Source organism: Strix aluco, chromosome 1 (genome assembly GCF_031877795.1).
Source record: "Strix aluco isolate bStrAlu1 chromosome 1, bStrAlu1.hap1, whole genome shotgun sequence".
NCBI lineage: Eukaryota > Metazoa > Chordata > Aves > Strigiformes > Strigidae > Strix > Strix aluco.
The window spans coordinates 154,955,340-154,978,441 of record NC_133931.1 but is presented as its reverse complement, the minus strand read 5'-3'; the positions used below and the strand labels follow the sequence as shown (position 1 = coordinate 154,978,441).

The 23,102-nt window shown below is 39.3% G+C and overlaps 1 protein-coding gene across 1 annotated transcript in view; it reads left to right on the top strand.

Moving 5' to 3' along the window:
• Positions 1 to 22,319, top strand: part of TBX20 (T-box transcription factor 20) — a 41,077-nt gene extending 18,758 nt beyond the window's left edge. Inside the window, exons 7-8 of the mRNA XM_074841370.1 lie at positions 11,980 to 12,089; positions 16,517 to 22,319. Coding sequence (XP_074697471.1) covers positions 11,980 to 12,089; positions 16,517 to 16,857 — 451 coding nt within the window. The 3' untranslated portion in view covers positions 16,858 to 22,319. The remainder of the gene's footprint in view (positions 1 to 11,979; positions 12,090 to 16,516) is intronic.
• The last annotated feature ends 783 nt before the right edge of the window (positions 22,320 to 23,102 follow it).

The following is a 23,102-nucleotide window of genomic DNA, read 5'->3' as shown; positions in this document are numbered from 1 at the left end:
TTACAACTTCAGAATGAAAAGCTTTTTTCTTATCATGCCATTTAATCCTATTGAGGGCTGTGAATTGGGTCAATGGGAAACAAGGGCAGTGGTCCTGTGAAAAACATCTTTATAGCTCCCCACTGCTCCACACAGTGGAAAAGAGAGAGGGGAGCTTCCCAAAATACACTTCAGCAGTCCCAGACACTGAAGTCAGCAATTATTGCCATCAGGACGAATCCCATAACTCCCACTCTGGCGACAAAGATGCCATTTTTGTTTCACCAAAATTGTACTGTAGGCTGCATTAGGGGAAAGCTTTATCTGGAAACTGTTGAGTTTTGTGTGTGTACAGCTCAGTGTAAGCAACTGCTGCCATAGGGACAGAAGCATTAACCCACAGTTGAGTAGGAAATAATCTTCAATCTCTTGGTAGCTCTCCAGAGCATCACATTTTTATGATATCGTGTCAAATAGTTTGGCAAATGAAGCAAATTAAGCTGCCTGTGTCCTTTAGGCTGGAGGAGAACTCAATGGAGATGGATATAGCACGTCCAAATTTTCCTATGAGCACATAATCATGAAAGAAATTTTGGAGAGGCCAAAACCCTTCAGGTTCCTATGTGGGAATACCCAGATGTATCTGTAAATCATCTTTCACGGGTGCATATAGGGGACAAACTGCTCAGTGAAGTCATATCCATACAGCTAGGGCAAGTCTTTACAGCATTTCAAAAGTACATCAATCTAAGCAGGGCCATGGATGGGAAGTAGTGGTACATTTTTTCCTTTATTAGTGACTAGAACATTAGTGATCTGTTGAGTAACTAGGTAGAAGAACAGTAATTTGGGGAAAACAATCTTCTAGACTGCAGCGCATACTTGCAAAGTTGTTAAAAATTGCTTCCTAAGTGAAAGTCTTTGTTGAAAATGGAAAAAAAAAAAAATCCAAAACAGATTTCATTAAAATGAAACGCCTGCTGTATTGACAGAGGACTAAGGTAAACAACATCCAAATCTCAGGTTTGCATGCAATAAATAGTCAAGAAAGGACGTGTAGGAAGAGAGGAGACTTTGATTTTTTGCATTTCAGTTTCCTTGTTTTACAGACAGGCGACATCTAATGACAGATTTGCAAGGGCTGAGAGCGTCTGAACAGATAAGCTAGGAGAAAAACTTAGTTACCTCTGTGCAGATGAACCGACTATCGTGGTGCTGGATATGAAGGGAATTTTTCCAGAGGACATCTTATTATAACAGCACATGGCATGGAGTCAGAAATGCTGACCATAAACCGCAGTGCCCTTTTGTTTATTGATAAGTGTAAGAATAGAGCCTGAGACAGACAGCCTAGACCAGGCATGAACGTTGCCATGAAAGATAAGGTAGCCAAATGTGAAACCTACAATAAATACAAGAAACAGAATGTGAAAAGTATTGAAATGACATTAAAACTTTGGATTTGAGAGTCCGAGTTTGGTTAAGGTCTTATTTTGACTTAAATTGGAAAGCTTCGCCCCGATTAGAGAACAACAGTATTTAAAAAAACAACCTGCTGCACAACACATCAAGTAATGAGATAGTAAAAACGTAACACACAAGAGGGCTGGTAAGAGACAGTTTTAGAATTTCTTAAGTTATCTGATATGGCCCAGAAATACCAAGGATTTTATTCAGTTCCAGCATTAAAATATTCAGGTAGATGAGAATGTCATTCTCTAAGTGCCCCCCGATTCTATAGATTTCATCTTAGCTCCAGCAAAATTGCTTAAAGAAATCTGATATAAAGCAAAAGAAATAGCAAAGTGAGATATGACAACGGGAAGAATTTCCTGCTTGATGTCCATCACGACATGCATTACAAGATGTAGGTGATACGTTGAATAGTACAGCATGACTCTTGCTCGGTCTAGTTGGAAACGTAGCTATTTCTAGAAGATTGGTGTCTGAGAAAAACATTTATTTGCCAGGGAAAAGACTATGCAGGCCAAATGCACATTTGCACATCTCTTGGAAATTGAATGGTTATCCAGAAGCTGTGAAAAATGCCTTCCGTGCACTGCTTCCTCAGCAGGCCTGCACACAGCACGTGCATGCATAATCTGCGGTGCTGTGCCGTGATCCTAATGGTCTCCTGTAAAGCATCCTGTGATGTTAGGGCCAAGAGAGCACTCATTTATTGTGAGCTCCAGCTTTTCCGAATGACCTAAGTAGTGTGAAAGTGTACAGAGCTTTGTATTTCATTTCCAGGTATTTAAGCCTGCTTTTTCCTAAACAGCCTTTGGGGAGGGAAACAAATCAGATCAATTGATCTTTAGAGACCTAAAGAAATTAAATTAGTCTGGAGTCAGTTACTGCACTAAACCATCCAGTAATTGGATTGCTCCTTGTAACTGATTGAAAACAGCCTCTATCTGTAACAATATAGGCAGCTTTTCTTTATAGTAGATCTGAGAGAAAAACACATCTTTTTATGACATGATGACAGAAATTGCACTTTTTTAACCTAATTGAATATGATTTTATATATATGTGGCTTTAATGATTTCAGGCTTCCCACTCTAGATTTACGATCCTTATGTAGGAAATTCAAGCTGCAAATGCCTTTAGGATTAAATCTGTTTGCATTATATGTGTTGGAGTTAAAATAATATATGTAAAGGTAGTGAAATTTGCCGAATGGTAGAGGAGGTAGGCAACAGCAAAGCTATTGAAGTGCCTGTATTTTCTTTTGTTCCTGTCTAAATACCTTACAATGATTTCCTTGTACTCATAGCTACATATATGCAAAGCTTTTTAACTACTGAAAAAAATCTCTGGTGAGTTTGGTATATATAGAATTTTCAGTAGGATGTGAGATTCCTTCTACCATCAACTCTTTCCATACATTACTTCTGGTAATCTATTTATGGCAACAGGGCAGACTTTATCTGGGGCTACTGTGATTAAGATAAGTTGCTGATTCACCTTTTGATCTTTTTACGTGGTATTTACATTTCCTCTATTATAAAAAGGCTCCCACAATGGTTGTGATTGAAAAACTGAACGTTTATTTAGCAGCAATTGTCAGAATGTGGAGCTTAACCTACTGTGATGTTGACTATGGGATGCCAAATGCAGTAATGTGGATGAACGTGATCTTTTTTAATGGTAACCTTTGTAAAGAAGACTAATGCAGGTTTTATAATGAGCAGTTCACTCTGAAGATAGGCTTTAAGGGAATATCTTTATGCTTCTGCTTAAGAAAAAACTTCCAAAGCCATAAAGGCTGCAAAATCAGAACCCAGCAGATTTATTTTTTTGTCTTGAGCCTGAAATTATCTTTTCAGTTGTCGTGAAGAATTAGCCATTTAAAAATAAATAGATAAATAAATAAAACCATTGCAATTAAATATCATGCAAACAATCCAGTGAAAAAGGTGATCATTTCAAGAGTGTGAGCCAAACAGAACTACTGAACTGTAAAATAATGATCAAACAAGAAATGACAGATCATAATCATGATCTGAACGTTGCTTGTCTATTTGATTCAGTATGAGATAGGCAAGTTCACAGTGTGGACTCGTAACTATTAAAGAGACCTAAGCGAGTAAACCCATCTGCACAAGTCCAGTAACGCTTCTGGGAAGTAGATAGACAATATGGAAAAGAGACAATTCAAGAGGCAAAGTATGGCTGCACACCCAAGTAAATTTTAGGCAGAGAAAGGAAGGATTGGGGGATGGGAGAAGCAAGAGAGCTGTATCCCAGCATCCCAGCTGGATTTGCATGGTAATCAGATTCTGAATTTTCCCCCGAGGAACTTCATGTCTGAGACGTGGAAATACGTTCTACCAGCTTACAAGGCTGTAAGCAAAATGGATGCTGATGCTCGGATGTGGGCATTGCTTTGTTGAAGTAGCAGTCAAAGCCATGCTTAATGATGTGCTGTCTGCAGCAGACCTCTCTTTCATCCCTACTCATCCCACAGAGATGTCTTTTGCCTGATTCCCACTGCTTACTGCTGGTCTAGAAGAACTTCCCTGACTCTTGAAAGCCCCCAACAGCCAGAAATATATACCCTCTATGACTTACTCCCATGTCCATGGTTAAGTAGGGCTTTGTCATAATTCTCCAACAAGTCAAACTCCCCAGATGATCTTTTATCCTCAGCTAGTTCTCAGTCTGCCAATGTCAGCAACCAGCCATGGGAGGTCATCTCTGATGTTTAGGTTGGCAGAAGTGAAGTCCTGAATTTAGAAAGGAACACCAGGGACTCTGGTGCCTAAATTCCTGGTATCTGATGCCATTCCAGATGTGCTGAGGTTACTTCAGCCTCCAGCTGCTGCTCCAGAGGGGTAGACGGATTGTTTGTATTTTTTGCATCATCCCTTCCAGACCACTGCAGAGGGGTTGGATATCTTAGGACATCTAGAAAGCCCTACCTGTCTACATTTAGACACCTGAAGCATTCCCTTCAAATCTAGTTCCTCCAACTCTGCATACTGGTAGCCAGGCAACTGTTCCGTTTTCCCAGCAGAAAACCCTCCATGAAACTTTTTCAGTTCCCAGGCTTTTAAGCACTCATACCCTGGCTCATTTTCCACTTAGGTATTCTGTTATCTATGTTTTCACTTGTGCAAAACAGTATAAAAAAGTTTTATTTTGCTAGTGTTTTCCACTCACCTGGTGCAGGTGTATTGTGTGCGTAAGGGGAGGGGATGACGTCAGATCAGACCCATGGGTTCCACCCCAGAAGAAGTTTTCCAGGGTCTTCCCCCAATCCCAGTTTCACAGTACTGCTTGTCCTCACCTTTGTCTGGCAGTCAGAAAGAAATGGTTGCAGTCACTGGATGGATATCTGTGGGGTTGGCTATGTTAGAGTTAAGTGTGTCACTGGATTTGGTGAAAAAAGATAGAGAGAAAAAGCTTTGACATACTTTGCGTGTGCTATTTTCCAAGGCAGAGAAGAGAAATGTAATTTTGTCTTTTTTTGTTGTTTGTTTGTTTGGGGTTTTTTTCCTTTCCCTGTATAAAGATAGCTGTTTTTCTCATTTTTATTTACAGTTGAGAGAAGTGGGGTGGGTATATTTAATAAACTCATGCTCCTTCATAAGTGTCATGACTTTTCCCACGTCATGGCTTCAGCCAGTCTACGTCACCTCCCTGCATATTATAGCTCTTGCAGAATTGCCATCAGTAGCCAGATGTTTATTGCGAGGGTACCAGTAAACACCGCTTTGGAGATACGTTTATTCTTTCCTCTGCAATCATCAAAACCTAGTTTTTTCATAATTTAATTCTCATTTTCCTTCTTTCTTAAAATCATATGTATTCTTGGAGTATTGCATCCATCCAACATTTGACCAATAGTTTTGAATTTGTGTGAAAGTGTTTGGTGGCTCTGTATTAACTTTTGGGCCAAATTAAACTTCAGCTCATGTGAGCCAATGTAGTCTGATGGGCCCTGATTCTTCCCTCATCGGAACTGGTTCAGTTTTAGTCTAAGCAGTTGTACTGGTTTTGGCTGGGGTAGAGTTAATTTTCTTTATAGTAGCTGGTATGGGGCTATGGTTTGGATTTGTGCTAGAAACAGTGTTAATAATTCAGGGATGTTTTAGTTATTGCTGAGCAGTGCTTATGCAGAGTTGAGGCCTTTTCTGCTCCTCATACCACCCCACCAGCGAGTAGGCTGGGGATGCACAAAAAGTTAGGAGGGGACAGAGCCAGGAGAGCTGACCCCAACTGACCAAAGGATACTCCATACCATGTGATGTCATGCTCAGCAATGAAAGCAGGAGGAAGAAGGAAGGGGGGGACATTTGGAATGGTGGCATTTGTCTTCCCAACTAACCGTTACGTGTGATGGAGCACTGGGGATGGCTGAGCACCTGCCTGCCTATGGGAAGTGGTGAATGAATTCCTTGTTTTGCTTTGCTTGCATGCATGGCTTTTGTTTTACTTATTAAACTGTCTTTGTTTCAACCCATGATTTTTTTCACTTTTATTCTTCTCATTCTCTCCCCTATCCCACTGTGGGGGGAGTGAGCGAGCAGCTGTATGGGGCTTGGTTGCCGCCTGGGGTTAAACTACGACAGTAGTGGAACGTAGCTACTTGGTTCTGGTCAAATATTTGATCTGTACCATGTCAGAGCTGAATTAGGTTCCTATGGTCAGCCTGTAATATTCATCTATCAGTATAAAAGCAGCTATATGTAGCAAATTAATATGTCTGTATGTTTATGCATGTGTAAAATAGTGACTAAAAGCCACAGGAACATGAAGGCTGAGTGATATCTGAACAGTGGTTCTGACAGTGTTTGTTGTTCACTCTTAGCTGCTGTTATGGAACTGTAGTTGTTCTTCCTGACGTGTTGGGGGTGTGTTTTTTATTTGTTTTTTGTTGTTTTGGGTTTTTTTACAGACTTGTTTTTAGCACTTGTGTCTTAGACAAATTAGTCATCTTTTCCCTTAAAAAAAATTCTACTACAGTGCAACTTCCGACAAGTTTATTTTTGTGCCTTCTCAGCCCATTTATTCCATCTGTCTTCACCTCACCTCACTTCTGATGTCTTCTGTTATCTGGGCTTTCTTCCAAACATACTAACTGGCAGCTACAAAAAAAGGAAACCTTTGAAATGCAGAACTAAAGAAGTCATTCAGGCTGCAAACTGATAATTCATACACTTTATATCCTGTTCTGTATTTTTCTTTGTGTTAAATTGAATGGCCAAGCAAAATAATGGTTGTCAGTCTTATTATTTTATTATTTTCTTTCTGTTATTTTTTTTTAATTAACATTGCCTTTTTCTTGTAAAGAAAAAGACAAAAACCAAAATAACAAACCCCATGACACCAGGAACTGGACACGGATTCTGAGGATATCCTTACCTTTTTGCTTACCTAGCACTTGGATAATAAGGGCAAAAAGAGAAAACACTAACAGGTTGCTTAACTCTGCTCTGAAATTTGTACCTCTTGTAGCCATTCCCGAGACAGTAACTTCTGCAGAAGATATGAGTTCAGAGTGCTTGGATCTGCCACTGCTCTTTCTCACTGCAGACTGGCTTTTGCACATTGTCTTCAAAGGAGGTTGAACCTGGTTTCCAGTGGAATGAGTGGCTGCCATCAACTTCATCCTCTTTGGAGCTGTAGTATCGATCTAAGATGGATACTAACCCAGGCCTGGCTCCAGCAGGCTAGTTCTGGGTTAGCTTTTCTAACACCTTCTGCCAAAACCAGATATATTGCCTGAAGCCTCCTCATCCCAAATGGAGAAGACAGGCTTCCTGTCTCCATCCCCTGGGTGTGCTCTCTGCCAGATCCAGGAAAACCCATAGCTTCAGGTGCATGCAGCCACATAGCAGCATCAGTGATGACAGTGCCCTCTGGCCAGGTGAGCCCTCTTCCATATCAACAGGGTTTGTGGTCATGCACTTCAGAATCAGGATCATGGGGATCATCAGGCTGCTGTGAATGCACAGCTGAAGCAGAGTAACAGCAAAAGGAGCAGAAAAAAATGACACAAAGAAGCATCAAAGAGATGCCTGCTTTCACCTACAAAGAAGCACTGTTCTTTCATCTTGATTAAAGATCCTGCTCAGGGTAATCTGGGACTTTACCGTCTCCCAAGAGAATTTCTGTAATCTGGGTTGACAGCAAAAGGAAGTGAGCATCCTCACGCAGGGCCTCGCTCCTCAGCTGCTTCCCAAGTCAGCTTTGTTTTCTGCCATCTCCCAGTTCATATCCATGGCTAGATCTTGGGTTTAGTCTGTAGAGTGTTAGTGAATCATTTGTCAGCTACATCAGGATTTTCCTATCTACTTTTGATCCTCTGGGACTACTCTCTATGTACAGGGCACTGTTAACTAAGCAAGGCCAAAGACTCAGTTTGTAGCTGCAAGACACAAAGTATCCGTAGCTGGAAGTTTAGTTTTTGGAATCAGTCGCCAGCAGGGACAAGAGTGAAATGTTCAGTCAAGAGGTTAAAACCTGCAGAATGGCAAGATGCTCCCTGTGCACCCTAAAACTTTGCTAATTGATAAATTCTACCAACCTTTCACTTCCTTTGATTCCTGGTTCAAAATCTGCTGTTCTATTTCCTGCCCAAAGGAGAGAAGTGCTTCATTCATAATAAGCAGAGGTTTATTGACAGGTCTGGGCTCAAGGGGTGCTTCTGTCAGAATGCAGATCATTTGGATCAGCCTGAGCTCCTTTTCCCTGTTACCTCTCCTCACATTTGTCCTGCCTCAGCATCTTCTCTGTGGGTGTGCTAGCCAATACAAGCTTAGGTTTTTCGTCTCCATTTGGCACATGGTTCCTCCTTCATTTTCTCAAACAGCTTCAGCCCTTAACTTGCTCTGCTCCAGCCTGTCATCTGCTACTATTATCCAGTTGTACACATAGCACAGCTTAATCATAGTAATATATGATGCCTGTGCATGTGTTTTTCCCCTCCTCTGGGTATTTACAAGATATCTGTGTGTTGAAGAGCAGTCTGGAAGACTGAAAATTATTGGTAGACCACACAAAAGAGTTTGACAGAAAGAAGACATCTTTCCTTTATCCAGCTGGCAGCTTGTGACCTCTCAAAACGAAGCTTATTGTTAATTTATTGCTAATAGAAAAAACTATGGAGTTCTAAGATACATTAAAAGGTAAAAATTGTTAGGTTCAAGTATTAGACAACAAGTGTCTGATCACAACGTAACATAAGTACAGAAGCTGAACATTGAGTAACTTGAAGTCACTTTGTTCTTCAGCCAGTTTAGTGTGGATGAGCTCTGAAAAATACTAAGGAAAGCTTTAAAACAACTCCACCGTACCCTTCACTTGATAGTTTTTCTTATTGAGTAGAATCATAAAATAGCAACTATTGATTCACCATTCAGTGATTTTAAAAAGTATTTCCATAAATTCTCTGAACCTTGAGATATCTTGAGATATCTGAAGATGTTGCATACAGAACTATAAAGCCAGAGGTTTAAAATAATATCTTTCCCTCTTAGTAGCAGTATTATTATTATAATGTTTTGGAATTTAAAAAAATTTAGTTTATTGGTCCACTCTACAGAGCACCATATTCTGGATATCCTAAAGAGTTCACACTTCCATAAACAGAATTTTAAGATTTTGAGATTTAAATCCTTTTGGCCCTCGTTGAAAAAAGAGTATAAGCAGGATCCTGTGTTCCAGATTTCCAGCTTTGTTCCTGCATTTTGAACTAGATATCACAGGCACTGAAATCTTGTTGTTTAAGTTTTGCTTCCTTTTATACATCTACCTTGGAGAAAGTCCTAAAGCACCTACCTCTTTAAAGGGTCTTTAAAGGGTGGAGGAGATTGGCCTCCTCTTCCCAATCTATGTGGGAAACTCCACATGTTTCCATAGATTAGATGAGTTTTAACTCCTTTTTTCTCCAAGAAGATCTGATGTCTGGGTGGTGTTCTCTGAGCATGAAATATTTGAGCATGATGCAGAGACCACCATCCCTTTCCCTTGAAACACAAAGGGAAGGATAGATTATCACTTAACTTGGGTCCAGGATGGGGGAGACCTGAGTGCAGACTTTAGCTCTTGTTTTTCTAGGTGGAAGAAACAGTGCATGGTGGGATAACTCAGAGATATACTTCATGAGTGGAGAAAATATACCACTTCTTGTTTTTCTTTGTTTCCTTTTGCATGCTTATGTGGTTTCCTGCTTAGCCTTTGCATTTCATAGGTCTGTTTGGAGGTTTATATGCAGCGTGTGTGGTATGTAGAAAGAAGAGTGTCCACCTGAAGGCTGTGGGGGCCAGGTGCCTAAATTCTGGTGCGAATCTCAATGCTTTGCGCTCATGATGTGAATCATAGCCACAACCTCTAAAATGAAAAATTTAGTAGGCGTGTTGTGATTATAGCATAAACCACCAACAGGGTTAGGCAAGATAAGCATATACAGTTTTGAATGTTAAATCCCAGCTGCACAAAAGGAACTGCTTCTGTGAAATTAGTTGTTTTCCCTGATCCAGATTTCCTTGTTAGACTGTTCCTTCTGCCATAAAAAACTTTGCTTCTTGTGCCAATGAATGAGATTAATCTTCTAAAACCTTTAACATATTACCTGCAACATTACAACATTAAAAATAAATAAATAAACCTACCACATAGTTCCCTGGTTTCAAACTTTGCAGATTCAGGGTTCACTAAAAAGTCATCTCTTTTTCCTTTAAAAGAAGACAACCATATAGAATAATAGAGTTCTCTGTCTAGCATACAAACCCATCTGGAAAGAATTTAGTCTGCAATAATTGTGGGCATTTGATTTAGCTTTAAATCCCTCTAGGTAATTCAAATGTAAATTTATTGGGGTGAGTTTATCCCCAAACCACCATTGGATCCAATGTTTTAGAGATGAATTTGGCCCACTGCACTAAAACTAGAGCCTGCATTGTTTCTGTTGCATCAGGATCTTATTACATGCTGTAATGTCCATTGTTATAAGCAAACCTTTACTAGAAATAAAGTCAATAGAGACAATACAGACAATCACCTGAATCATATTTATGTTTCAGACCTCTAAAGATTATTAATTCTTTGGTTATGAATATGTTTATAAACTGGTATCTAAATCACTCAGACAACACTGGTCTAATTCATTATTCTGTTATTCTGTACGCATCTGAGATAATCTTTCTGGCTAAGTAAAATTCTTTGCATTTCACATTCTGCTTCAGAAAAAAAAGTTTCAAGAGGCATTCAGCACATAATGTAAACAATGCCATCTGTCTTTTTCTTTGTAAAATCTTCTTCGAGATAGTCCCGATATGCCTACTGTTTTCAATCACTTAAAAGGCAGTAATTCAATTATATCATCCTCTATGTAGGAACTGCCATTGCTTTCAGTCCACTTCCAAGCCTGACACAAGTAAATCACTTTGATAAGATCCCCTTTTTATTTATTTTTTTCTGAGGAGACTAGCATAAGTAATGATGCCAGTGATAGACCAAGGACAAAATGACCATAATGGGCTTTCTGTAGGAAAGGAAAACATGTGCCATTGTGATTTATTGTGTTACTTGGAAAATATTTTTCCTTGGAATTTCTGCAACAGCCACGCTCTCTGAGCAAAGGGCATTAGCAAGTATGAATGGCAAAATGGTAAATTCAGACCAAACCTTCACCAAGCAGCAGATTTAAACAGCTCTCAATGCCTAGATTTCTTAAACGAGAACAGAAGGTCAAAGCCATTTTGGAAATGTGCCTCGGTCGTATTCATCTTTGGTATAATGCCACCTACTTACATGGAAACACGCTGGGAATGTGTAAGGTTGGATCTTCCTTACAAACTGCTATGGCTTATCATGCAGATATGCCTTCCTTCTATTTAAAAATTGTTTGGGTGACTTCAGTGCTTTGTGCCACCAGCAAGGCGGGGTCCTGGCAGACACGTCTAACCTCCCAGAATAGACGTGGCACGAGATTGGTAGTATCTGTAGACTTCCTGCTATGAACTGGCCTCAACTCTGATGCTGAGAGAGCATGGTTAGAGCTGAGCTGTTTCTGGACACATCTATCTCTTGCCCCTGATTTCAAAAAAATTGGAGAGGGCTAAATGAGGTGGTCATGTGTGGTGTGAAAGTTTGTTTGAAAGGAGGTGGACCACAGGTGCCTCTTTGAACCCAGACTGATCACTAAGCACAAATAACCCCAGAGCTTATGTTTTCAAATTTATGAAGAGTGCTGGTCTTATATTCACTATCCTGAGACCAGGAAATGCAGTGGGAAGTTCACGCTATTTTGCTGAAGAAGCAGTACCACGCAGGTAAGAGGTGATCAGCAATGTTAAAACACCACAGGCCAAGTTCGGCATTTCCAGTGACATGCTATGAGGTAACCATTTTGTTAAGTAATTTGGGAGATTCTGTGTGAGAAAGCTGTGGTCTGAACAGGGAAAAGGCAGCATGTTCATTGTATTTAACCTAATGAATTAGGAGGCTCTTTTGAATGTTATTGATACAGTAGGTTGTTTCCTTTCACAGAGAAAGCGTGGAGAGCCTTATCCAAAAGCATTCCTATGCCCGATCCCCCATTCGAACCTATGGAGGAGAAGATGATCTTGGAGAAGACAGCCAGGCAACACAAAGTAGAGGTAGGAAAATTTGCTCATGAGATAAATTGCGGTGACCTAATTATGCTTGAGAAAAGGAGGACCACAGTCAGTACTGTGGTACTCTGAAGCATTTCTCTGCTGTGCCTCTCTGCCATGAAGTCCTATCATGAAGAAGAATACTTGTTACCTTACGGCTCTTCTGGATATCTGATATGCCCATGGCACTGATGTGGGTGGAGAGTTCAGGAGGGAGCTCTAGAGATGCCTATACAGCCTTTGCCATCAGAACAGAACTATCTCTGCTTCCTTTTCAAGATGGCTGAAAACCAGGCAACTTCATTAATGTGGTGCTGAGAACAAGCTAACACTCCTCAACCCTGGGCAGGACTTATTAGCTGGGCCTCAGCACCATTTGTAAAGTACTGTGTAGATGTGCCATTTGCTGCCCCTCCAGCCTTCTGTGAACAGAGGACTTTGTTCTGACCATCTTCAACCATGCTGTGGTTAACCTGCTTTGCCTCTACAGGAAGAAAAGTCCATGGCTCCCTGGAAAACTGATGTTTAATTGCTATCTCTTGGTCTCTAAAAGGTGCTTTTCCTGCTGAGGCAATTCACCTCAAATTTGTCTACTTTAGCAGTCTCAAAAGTAGTAGCAAGACAGAGTTGTTCTTTGTGGGTATACTTGCTGGACAAATTGCATCTGTCATAATTTGCCACTGGAAATAGATCTCAAATCCATCCTGTGGGATCGTTGACTAGCATAAACTTGTGTTGCATTATACTTTGCATGTTGACTTTGTGACCTGCCTGATATGCAACAGCCACTTGAGGTAAAGCAGTTCTATCTGCCTTCCGACTGGCAGTGCCCTTGTCTTGTCCTCTAACTTCATACAGTGTTGCTAAGATAAGAGCATTATTTCTGGTCATAAGCTCTTTGGACTTGTGCAGGGAAAACACACTTATTTTTAACCACAAGTTGCTCTTCAACAAAATGTGATTAGGTGAGCTTGTTCATACATCTCTATTCTAAGACCAGTTCCTTAGATTGTGGAGTTTCTAAAGCAGCTCCTCAGCTGGTACGATGGCATCTTTTCACAGACTTCTGAGGGATTACCTTGCTTCATGTCAGTTTAGATCCTAGGCCAGTTATTGTTGAAGACAGTGTTAAATTTTACCTTGTCAGAAGTGCTTGGAGCAAGGCACTCTCTCTCTCCAAGAACTAAATTTCTCCCTGGTATGATGTCCTCCTTTGGGAGTGACAAAGTGAATGAGGTGAACCTCAGTATGAGAGATGGCCATTAAAGTCTTTCTCTTTTGAAGAGAATCCCTAGGAAGGTGTCATAGGAGGAAAGAATAGTTTATTACAATTAATTTTATGTAAAATATATACAGTTCTTCATGTACAGTTCTGCATTTGCTCACAATATGGCAAATGAGTAAGTGAAGAAGATGATGAGTTGTGGCAACCAACTTTTTTCTGATCTGGGAGCCATATGCTAGCATAGGATGTGATTGTTCTGGGCAACCAGAGGCATGCACAGAGGGTAAAACACACTGCTCTTGCAGATGAATAACTGGTACTGCCTTCACTCTCTGTTTAGGTCTGGTGTCCTTAAATAAGGAAAAGTCCTCCAAGATATGAGGAGAGAAATAATGATCTTACTGAAACTCTCAGATGTTTTAATTTCTTCTGATGCATTTTAAAACTACCTTGCATGAAAAATTGAGGGATGCCCTTCCATACGTATGAGAGCTGACAGCCAAATACATACATGTTGCTGGGTGGTGTGTGTTGCAGGCTCTCTGAGGCCTTGGCTGCCTCAGAATTGCTATGGCACATTTCTTTGGTGCTGGCAAATGTGGTATGTGAGACTTTTCGGAGTACTAAGTTGCAATTAGAGACCACTGCAGTTGGAGGAAAGGCTGCTTATGGATGTTCCTCATGAGAATTACAGAATCATAGAATAGTTTGTGTTGGAAGGGATCTTTAAAGGTCATCTAGTCCAACCCCCCTGCAATGACAGGGACATCTTCAACTAGATCAGGTTGCTCAGAGCCCCATCCAACCTGACCTTGAATGTGTCCAGGGATGGGGCATCTACCACCTCTCTGGGAAACCTGTTCCAGTGTTTCACCACCCTCATTGTAAAAAATTTCTTCCTTATAGCTAGTCTAAATCTACCCTCTTTTAGTTTAAAACCATTGCCCCTTGTCCTGTTGCAACAGGTCCTGCTAAAAAGTTTGTCCCCATCTTTCTTATAGGCCCCCTTTAGGTACTGGAAGGCTGCTATCAGGTCTCCCCGAATCTTTCTCTTCTCCAGGCTGAACAATCCCAACTCTCTCAGCCTTTCTTCATAGGAGAGGTGTTCCATACCTCTGATCATGAGAAGGAATCATATACTTTATTCTGTTTAGAACAAAGAAAGTCTATCACTGCTATTTATCTCTAATTACTTCAGCACCCACCCAGAGCATTCTCAGCTCAGGCAATTTCAGCCATCTAAAGATGGAAGTGGCTAGCCTTCAGTAGTATATTTATCACAAGCAGTCTATTTTCAAAGGAATTAACAGATATGAAATATATAAATCCAATTAAAACTCTTTAATGCATAATGTCTGGGTGCCTCTGCTCCAGTATCCACACACAGGATTCATAGTAGACACCTGGAATGGAGCCAAATGTAAACCTTCTAGGCAAATCCAGATTTGCATCCCGCTTTCCCTGTAGTGCAATAATGCTCAGATATCCCCTGCTTCGTAATGGGTTTTGCTCTGGTCTGTCAGTATAGTGTTATCCTTATAGTTTGGCTCTGGATCCTAACTTCCCAGCAGTTAGGATTTGGTTCAATGGTAGGGCCAGAATTGGGTTCAAGTCTGTTTCTAGTGCTGAATTGACACAATTTCTCTTTCCTGTTACTAGGCCATTTTCCTTGTTTCATTAAGCAGAGGAGGAATTAATCATGAGTAGCTCTGTTTTGAGAATATATCCCTAGAGAGATTTATGATTTTTAAAAAATAATAGTTTGTGTTTTTTCTTTCTATTGTTGTTTGCTTATAGCTTTGTTTTGAATTGTTTGCTTATAGCTTTGTTTTGAATATGTGGCTATGATTGGTTAGTATACAATAAGTTTACCTTGACAGATAGATGTCTTTATATTTTTTCTTTTCACAGTTTGGATGAACATATCTTCTAGAATCAGATTTACAAAACTAATACCTGTTGTAAAATTTGTTGTTTCAGAATGTTTTGCAATATTGGCTTGAAATTGTATTTTGTCAAATATTCTTGCCTGTAGATTTATTTCTTAAAGTAAGAGACATTTTCTCAATGGATGAAGTTGAACAAGAAAGAAAATACAGAAGGAACATGAGCTGCATTATTGTTTGAATAGGAATAAAAATTAAGAGTTTATTTATAGGATTTTATTGGATTTCCCATTTCTAGAAATCAGACACCTGATGATGACCAGATGCATAGAGGAACTGCAGAGGTGAAGGGCAACATTGTCACCAGATTATTTGAAAATGACCATGTATAATTATACAAACAAATTATTCAATGTTTCCCCAAAATTTTACTGTCAAAATAAAATAAGTAGTTCAAATTTAAGAAGTCATTTTTCCTTTTTTTTTATGATTCTGCAGTTGTCAGAGAAAAAGTGTTTTAGAGGTGGAAGGTTTGTGAAAATAATTTTTTGAACTTTTCAGATTAAAAAAACACCAAAGAAAACACTTCCATTTGATCAAAGGTAGATAATTGCCCTGAGAGAAAGTTTTTAATATTTTTGTGCATTTCACTTAAAACCCTGCATCTCTTACTATGATTTAACTTTAGTGTTTTTTCTTAGAGCACTGTACACAGTTGGAAAAATAACAAATGTTTTGACATTTTAGAATTTTGTTCTATATTTTTGAAAAAGTGAGATTGAGTGAATAGATGCAGTGTTGACAACTTTTACTGGGGTAAAAAAAAAAAGGGGGGGGGAGGGAACTTGTAGTGCAAATTACTTTTTCCTGCATTTTAGCCAGACTGAAATTTTAGCAAAAAATAACCAGTTCTACTGAGGATCTGATGTAAAAATCTACAAACATGCCTTCAAAAGAGGGGTGTAATGCAGTTAGATTCCACGTCAGAGTAGATGCTTCAGTGTTTAGTGGCAGCATTACAAGGTTCTTCGGTGTTTAATACCAAAAATATCCAACGTGCAAAGCTGATTTTACTGTTCAAGCTACTACAACCAGCTTCTTAAAATGGAAATTTGTCTAAGATGTAGTGATAAAGGACAGCAACTGGCAAATAATAATATGAAGAAAGATGAGAGAGAAGTATTTGGGAAGTATTTCCAATGACAACTTGTCATTAAAATCTGTCTTGCTGTGAAAGACACTATTTCTTCCTTTTTGCTATTTTACCAGCTTTGTGTGTTGCAGTGCAAACATCAGGCGTTCTTTCTCTTTGCTTGCAGGATCAGCCTTTACAACATCTGATAACCTGTCCCTCAGTTCCTGGGTATCCTCCTCAACCAGTTTTCCTGGATTTCAGCATCCACAGTCTTTGAGTGCCCTGGGTACCAGCACTGCATCCATAGCTACACCCATTCCTCATCCAATCCAAGGATCTCTGCCTCCGTACAGCCGCCTGGGAATGCCTCTTACACCCTCTGCTATAGCCAGCTCCATGCAAGGTAGTGGCCCCACTTTCCCTTCCTTCCACATGCCTAGGTACCACCATTATTTTCAGCAGGGTCCTTATGCAGCTATCCAGGGACTGCGTCACTCCTCCGCAGTGATGACACCGTTTGTATGAGTGACGTAAGACAAGAGAAACACGAGATTTTAAATGTGCAAGTTTGGTATGAAAAAAACAAGGGACCTTCCCAAAAGGCCTGTGGCAGGAGTTCTGAACTCATAACAAACCAGCTAAGAAAATGCATTATGGATATAGATTCCTCTGTTGAGGGATCACAAGAAGAGAGCATGCAGCTTGGAGCTGCTCACAGATCTATCTGTAACACAGCTGAAATGGATCCCAAAGTTCCCAGGATTTTTGGTCACGTATGGCTTGTTCCAAAGGTGCATTATACCTAGGGGAAAGAGATTACGTTTATGCAGCAGTGTACAAATTAATTGTGTATAGGTCTTTTTTCATATGCTAGAAAAATTCTGAAAAAGGCAATACTCTTACTCATCTTCATCTCTTCTTGTGACCGATGAGCATCTAAACAGAAAAAATGTATTGCTATAACTCTGAGCATGTTTTAGGCTATCTCAGCACACATTTGCTGGGAATGGGACAAAGTGGAGAAGACCACTGTCCTTTTTAAAAGACTGGCTTATATTCACCAAAAGCAGTATTTCTTAGTTGCTACTATAATTCCAAAGAGAAAATTATTAACAAATCTTTCTTTCTTTGTTTCTTTCACAAAACACTTATCAGTTCCAAAAAAGAACTGTGTTACAGGACTGTAGCAGTAATGATGTATTCTGTCCTTCAGTGTGAAAATGAGTTTGTCCTATATCCTAGGAGGAGCAATTTAACTGTCTATTAAGGTATGATGAAGGAAAATGTTGATTTGGGAAAATCTGTTACTTAAACTTAGAAACCCAAGATATCAAATCTTTAAATCAATTCTTCTTTGCTGCTGCACTTGACACTGAAGACCTGCTTCTAGCTGCAAATGTGTATCGAGTTAACTGAATTTCAGGCTAGATCAGTCTATAGACTCTCCAGATCAAACTATAATCAATGGACTGGTATAAGATGAGTGGCATTGGAGTGTTCGTCTGATTTTCTCGGGTTTGGTCATGGCTGTTGTTATACAAGCTCTTTTGCCAGGAAAATGAGGGTTGTACTGTCTGTTTTTCCATGTCCCTGTAGAATGGTGGAGTTTCCTTGGGAAAATGCCAGTGAAAAACTTCACATATGACTTTTTTTAGTTCATATCTGCCTTTTTTCAGTTATTAATTAGGGATTTTATTCAAAGTACTGTCCACTTTTTCTAGTATGATATGTCTGATGCAACAGAGGAACTGAAGAGGTATAAGAAAAAATGACCTCTCTGCAGAGAGCTAGCATGAGTCCTTTGCACTGCTGAAAAGACTACCAGTGTGATGCTGGTTTTCTGTGTGGCAGGAGCTGGGATTTCACTGTAAATAAGAAGTCAACACAGAGTTTCTGTGTAGAGTTGCATCCAAGTTATAGATGATAACACATTTACTGATAAAAAGGAACTAGCAATCCAATCTCATATATTAAAGATTTGTGTGGAGCTGGAACACAGAGTGGAATACAGACTTCTTTGGCACTATTCTCCTCTACTTTTGACCAGTGTGTGTTGGTATCGTATGGTAAGAAGTAGAGTGCAGTACACTGAGTCACATACTTCCCATCTCTGTGAAGTGCAAGGCAAGTGACCTGCCTTTTTTTGTCTCATTGCCTCATCTTACATGCCCCATCACACAGAGCAGTGACAACCTCCCAGGCTTTTCCCAGTTTCTACTGTAGGCCAGTACTTGCATTCCACAGATAAGGGCCATCTTTATGTATTTCCCAGTAGCTGAATTTAAAATCTTGTCAAATTGGCCATTTAAATCACCTCAGCTATCTGCAGTATCATTCTAATTTCCCTTTATTCACTGTTGGACCTGCTGATAAAAAAATGACCTGAGGCATTTTGCAACTTCTGTGCTGAATGAAAATGAACTTTTATTTACAGTTTCTGAGTTCAGAGCTACTACAAGGAGTTCCATAAATGAATATAATAGGCCAAGCTCTGCAGTATTTAAATGGCTTAGAATCAGACACTGAAGTTGGCTTGATGTACCCAAATATTAGATTTTGCTCCAGGTTATTAGATTCACCTGACAAGTGCATGTTGTAAGGTTGTGTCTACTTATGACTTGTTTTGATATAAATGCTCTATTTTTCAGGAAATTAAATGATTCTGGCCTCACAACATCATAACTCTTCAAGTACATATATGATTCCACAGAAATGAGAATTTCAGGGCAGATTTGGAAGAAAATTTTAATCCCTCTCCTTCAGTTGCTTGACTTCTCTTAGAGTTGTATGAAAGCCCTATGATGACATGCACTAAAGCGTGTGGGGAAATTCTTTTATCTATTTCCCTCTGCAGCTTCGTTAACTTATCTAGAGTTGCAGGGGATATGGTTAGGTTCAGAATTCAAGCCAGTGGCTTTAATGTTGATATTTCCATTGGGAAATGGTCAAGTAAGTAGGCAGCTTTTACACGACTGCACAAATAAGTTCGGAACAGGTAGGCTGATTTAGGCATGCTTTCAAGTCACATAAAGCCTGATCGTACATTGACCTGTCCTTCCTTCATGAACCAAATTCAGAGAAATAAACTGTACAATCTCTTTAGTCCAGTCCCAGTCCCTGTTCTGAAAACACCATTATTTGGCATGCAGAAATGCCCCTGATACTGTTTCAGAAAAAATTCTCCAGGGCCTTCTTGAAGAATGAAACTGGATTTCGACAACATCGTTGACAAAAAATATTAAATGACAGATACGTGTTTTTCACTACAAATAAAATGTGATTCATATCTGAAAAACTATGGCAGGAGACTGTCCCTGTATAAAAATGTGATAAGGCCAATTCCTTATCCAAATTCTTTGTGAGAAGCCTCATACTGTAGATGATGCAGAACTATCTGTCAAAATCCACAGCTAGATTTTTCCAGTCAGATCAAGTCTCAGTGTGCTCATACCTGCCGGCACTTCTCTCTGGCATATGCTGCTCTTCAACTGTTTAATTCCTTTGCATCAGAAACCCACTGGGTTCCCCACTAATGCAGAATCATGGGCAGATTCCAAGCAAGGGAACAAAGGCAGCTTGTGAGAGCCTTCCCCAGGAATAAGGTCAATAGGTATATCCAGTTGTCACCTCCTCTTCTTTGCCCTCAAAATCCTACCTCCAAAACCTGTTGTGTAGAGTTGAGGTTGAGGGGATTAAGTTCACAGAGACTGCAGGCCACCCAGCAAAGAGGTCTTTCCACCTCACAAGGTTTCTTCTCCATGTCTCTCTCACCTTCCTGTGGGCAGGGGCAGCATGGAAGTGATTCCAGGGATAAAATTCCTGCCCTACTGAAGTCAGATGCGAATTTCTTGACTGCAGTGGAGACAGGATTTCATTCAACATTCTCACCTAAAAATAAAGTCTAACTGTAAGAACAGTGACTGTAGCAACAGCAACAATATAGGAACTCTACAGAAAAGACTAAAACCCCACTACAAATCAGCTTTAGCACTGATTTCACAATTGGAAGAAAATTAATGTAAATTCATAATTAATCAGTTAAAGAGTAAAATTGCTTTTCCTTAAAAAAAATTATCTGTACTACTCTGAGAATAACTCAATATAATTTATTTAAGGAGTTGCTGTACTGCTGTCAAAGCTATATCACTTTCAGGACAGAACATCTGTTGCTGGTAGATGGTCTAGGAATGCCAAATATAATCTAGAGTTTATTTTCCAGTATAATTCACATTTTTATATCCCATGAGAAGTACTCTTCACCTTTATGAGCTCTCTTGGCTGAGCAAACTGGTACTGGTTTATGTTGTTGGGTTTTTTAAAAGAAAGGTGGAGAGAACGTGCCTGAATATGCTTTTCAAAGAGAATAAGATTATCCTCTAAAGTGTTACAAGTACTTTTAGGTGTTTTCTGGATTACCATTTTATCCATAGATAGACAACAGCCTCAGGTCTTTTATCCAACAAAGGCATCCCAAAGACTAACAAAGCTGATTTAGATGCATTTGTCTGATTATTTTTTTTTAGTACTACTTTTGGAGCTCTGAGAAACTAGACATGAAAAACATTTTGAATTTGGCTGTTTGGTTTGCAGTGTTGCTTTATACAGCCTGAAGCACTGTCAAAGACAGAAATTCAATGCCACTGGGTTTCAGTGGTACTCTTCTAGATATAAACTGACAAACAAGCATACACCAAGTGGATAAAGGTACAGAGTTTCTAATGGAAATGCTTCTTCATGAGTTCAGAGATGGTAAGTTGTAGGATAGCTAACATACTTGGTAGTACAACCTACAAAATGCAATTGCAAATTTTTTCCCAGAAGGCTTTATCCATGGAGGCCAGGACACTGCATGAGTGTGTACGCATAAGAAGATGTTGCTGCTTCCAACATCCAGCAAGCACCAACCAGCATTTGAAAATGAGCCTCTTTTAAACTGAAAACATTTGGGCTGGCAACTTGATTATGCACTACAGCCTCTTTATGTGCGTGTACTATAGGGAAACAGAAATATCAATGAAAATTATTGCAAAAACCTGGGGAGCTTTCCAAAACTGTAAGTTAATACAAATTGTGGTAATTTACCCCTAGATAAGGGATAAAATCAACAGTGAGATCAATGTAACACTTAGGGATCCTTATCTGGGAGAGAGCTATGGCCACAGTGCTCACACTCATCATCTGCAGAGGGATGACATTCACTCAAGGCAAGATTAATTTTGGTTTTAGTGAGATCTTATTCTCACTATTCCTTACAGAGCATTTTTTGCTGCAGGAGATGTGGTTTCTTTACTAACCACTTACTTGCCGGCCAGAGGATTTATGTATTATTCTGTAATAAACTGTCCTTGCATATAGTCTCTAGTATATCAAATGACAACTTCTTTTTCTTTATTTTATCTTTTTAAAAGAAAACTAAGCAGTGATTTAAGTAAACTCTGAAGTAACTTTTTATGATAGTTTAAGGACAAAAAATACAGTTTGCTGTATTTTACCTTTAGCACATTTAAACAATCTTTTCTTTCTTTCTTTTTTTTTTTTTTTTTTTTTTAAATGTACCTTCAGAAACATGAGGAAAGTTTTGGTTTCAAAATAAGGAAGGTAGAAAACTGGATGTAACCTCTTTAACAGAATGTACCACAGTTCTGCTGTTTGCTGTGTTGACTTTGTTGTTTATAATGCATTGCGTGAGCACATTCACCATGTACTGCAGTGTGTGTTTGTGTGTATGGGGTGGGGGTAGGGGGAAATCTTTTTATGGAAAAAGAAGTTATGAACATAAACTATGAAGCAACATCTAATGAAAAGTTTCTTTTTAAGTGCAATATATTTATTTCTGCTAGAAATATAATATCAACATTATGTAATATTTGAAGCATTAAATGTTATTTGTAAACAGCTTAAAATTATATATATATATCACAAAAATTGTACAGAAGTGCAAATGTGTGGATATTCAGTTTCTTTCATTAAAATATTGGGTGTTTTGATATATCATTCTTATTTAGCCAAATCTTTCTGCTTCTGTTGTTTATCCTCTAAGCAAGTCACTGAGTGCAGTGGAACCAGAGACGGATTTTTCTGAGAGCTCACAGAATCCAGTAGGGCTGCTCATCTGCAAAAAAAAGTCTATATGTTGGATCTGTATGGAGTGATAGTTGTACTATAGTTAAATACAATTGTAGTTTGCATATAGTTACACAAATGATTTTTTTCAAAGTGCCTTGCAATCATATTCAGAAAAATTGCTGGTTTTGCCACCAGAGTCCAAATAAAGTGGCTAAAATACGGGGTTCCAGGGTCCCCAAGTTAGTAAACAGACACCTAGGAAACAGCTTAAGAAGAAAGTGGAAAGGAATTAGGTCTGTTTAGTCTGGAGAACTGAAGATTGTGGAAAGTTACAATAAAGCTTTCAAATGTATGAAGAATGTAAAGAAGCAAGGAATAAATTCCTCTCAGTATCTGCTGTGGGCTTTTATTTAATAGGATTTTATTTCTATTTTAATAGCATATATTAAAGCAAGGGAGATTTACCCGAGACATCTAAGATATTCAAAGAAGAGGGATAGTGAAGCACAGCACTGGATCGCCTGGAGAAGATAAGGAGCAATCTCTATCACTGGAAGTCTTTAAGAACAGGTTGAACACGCATTAGTCAAGAATGATGTGATTTGAGCTAATCTTGCCTTGGGACAACCAGATGATCTCTTGAGGTGCTTCCAAGCTTTCTGTGAGAGCCATCCCTTAAAGCAGCTTCTGACAAAAACCTACAC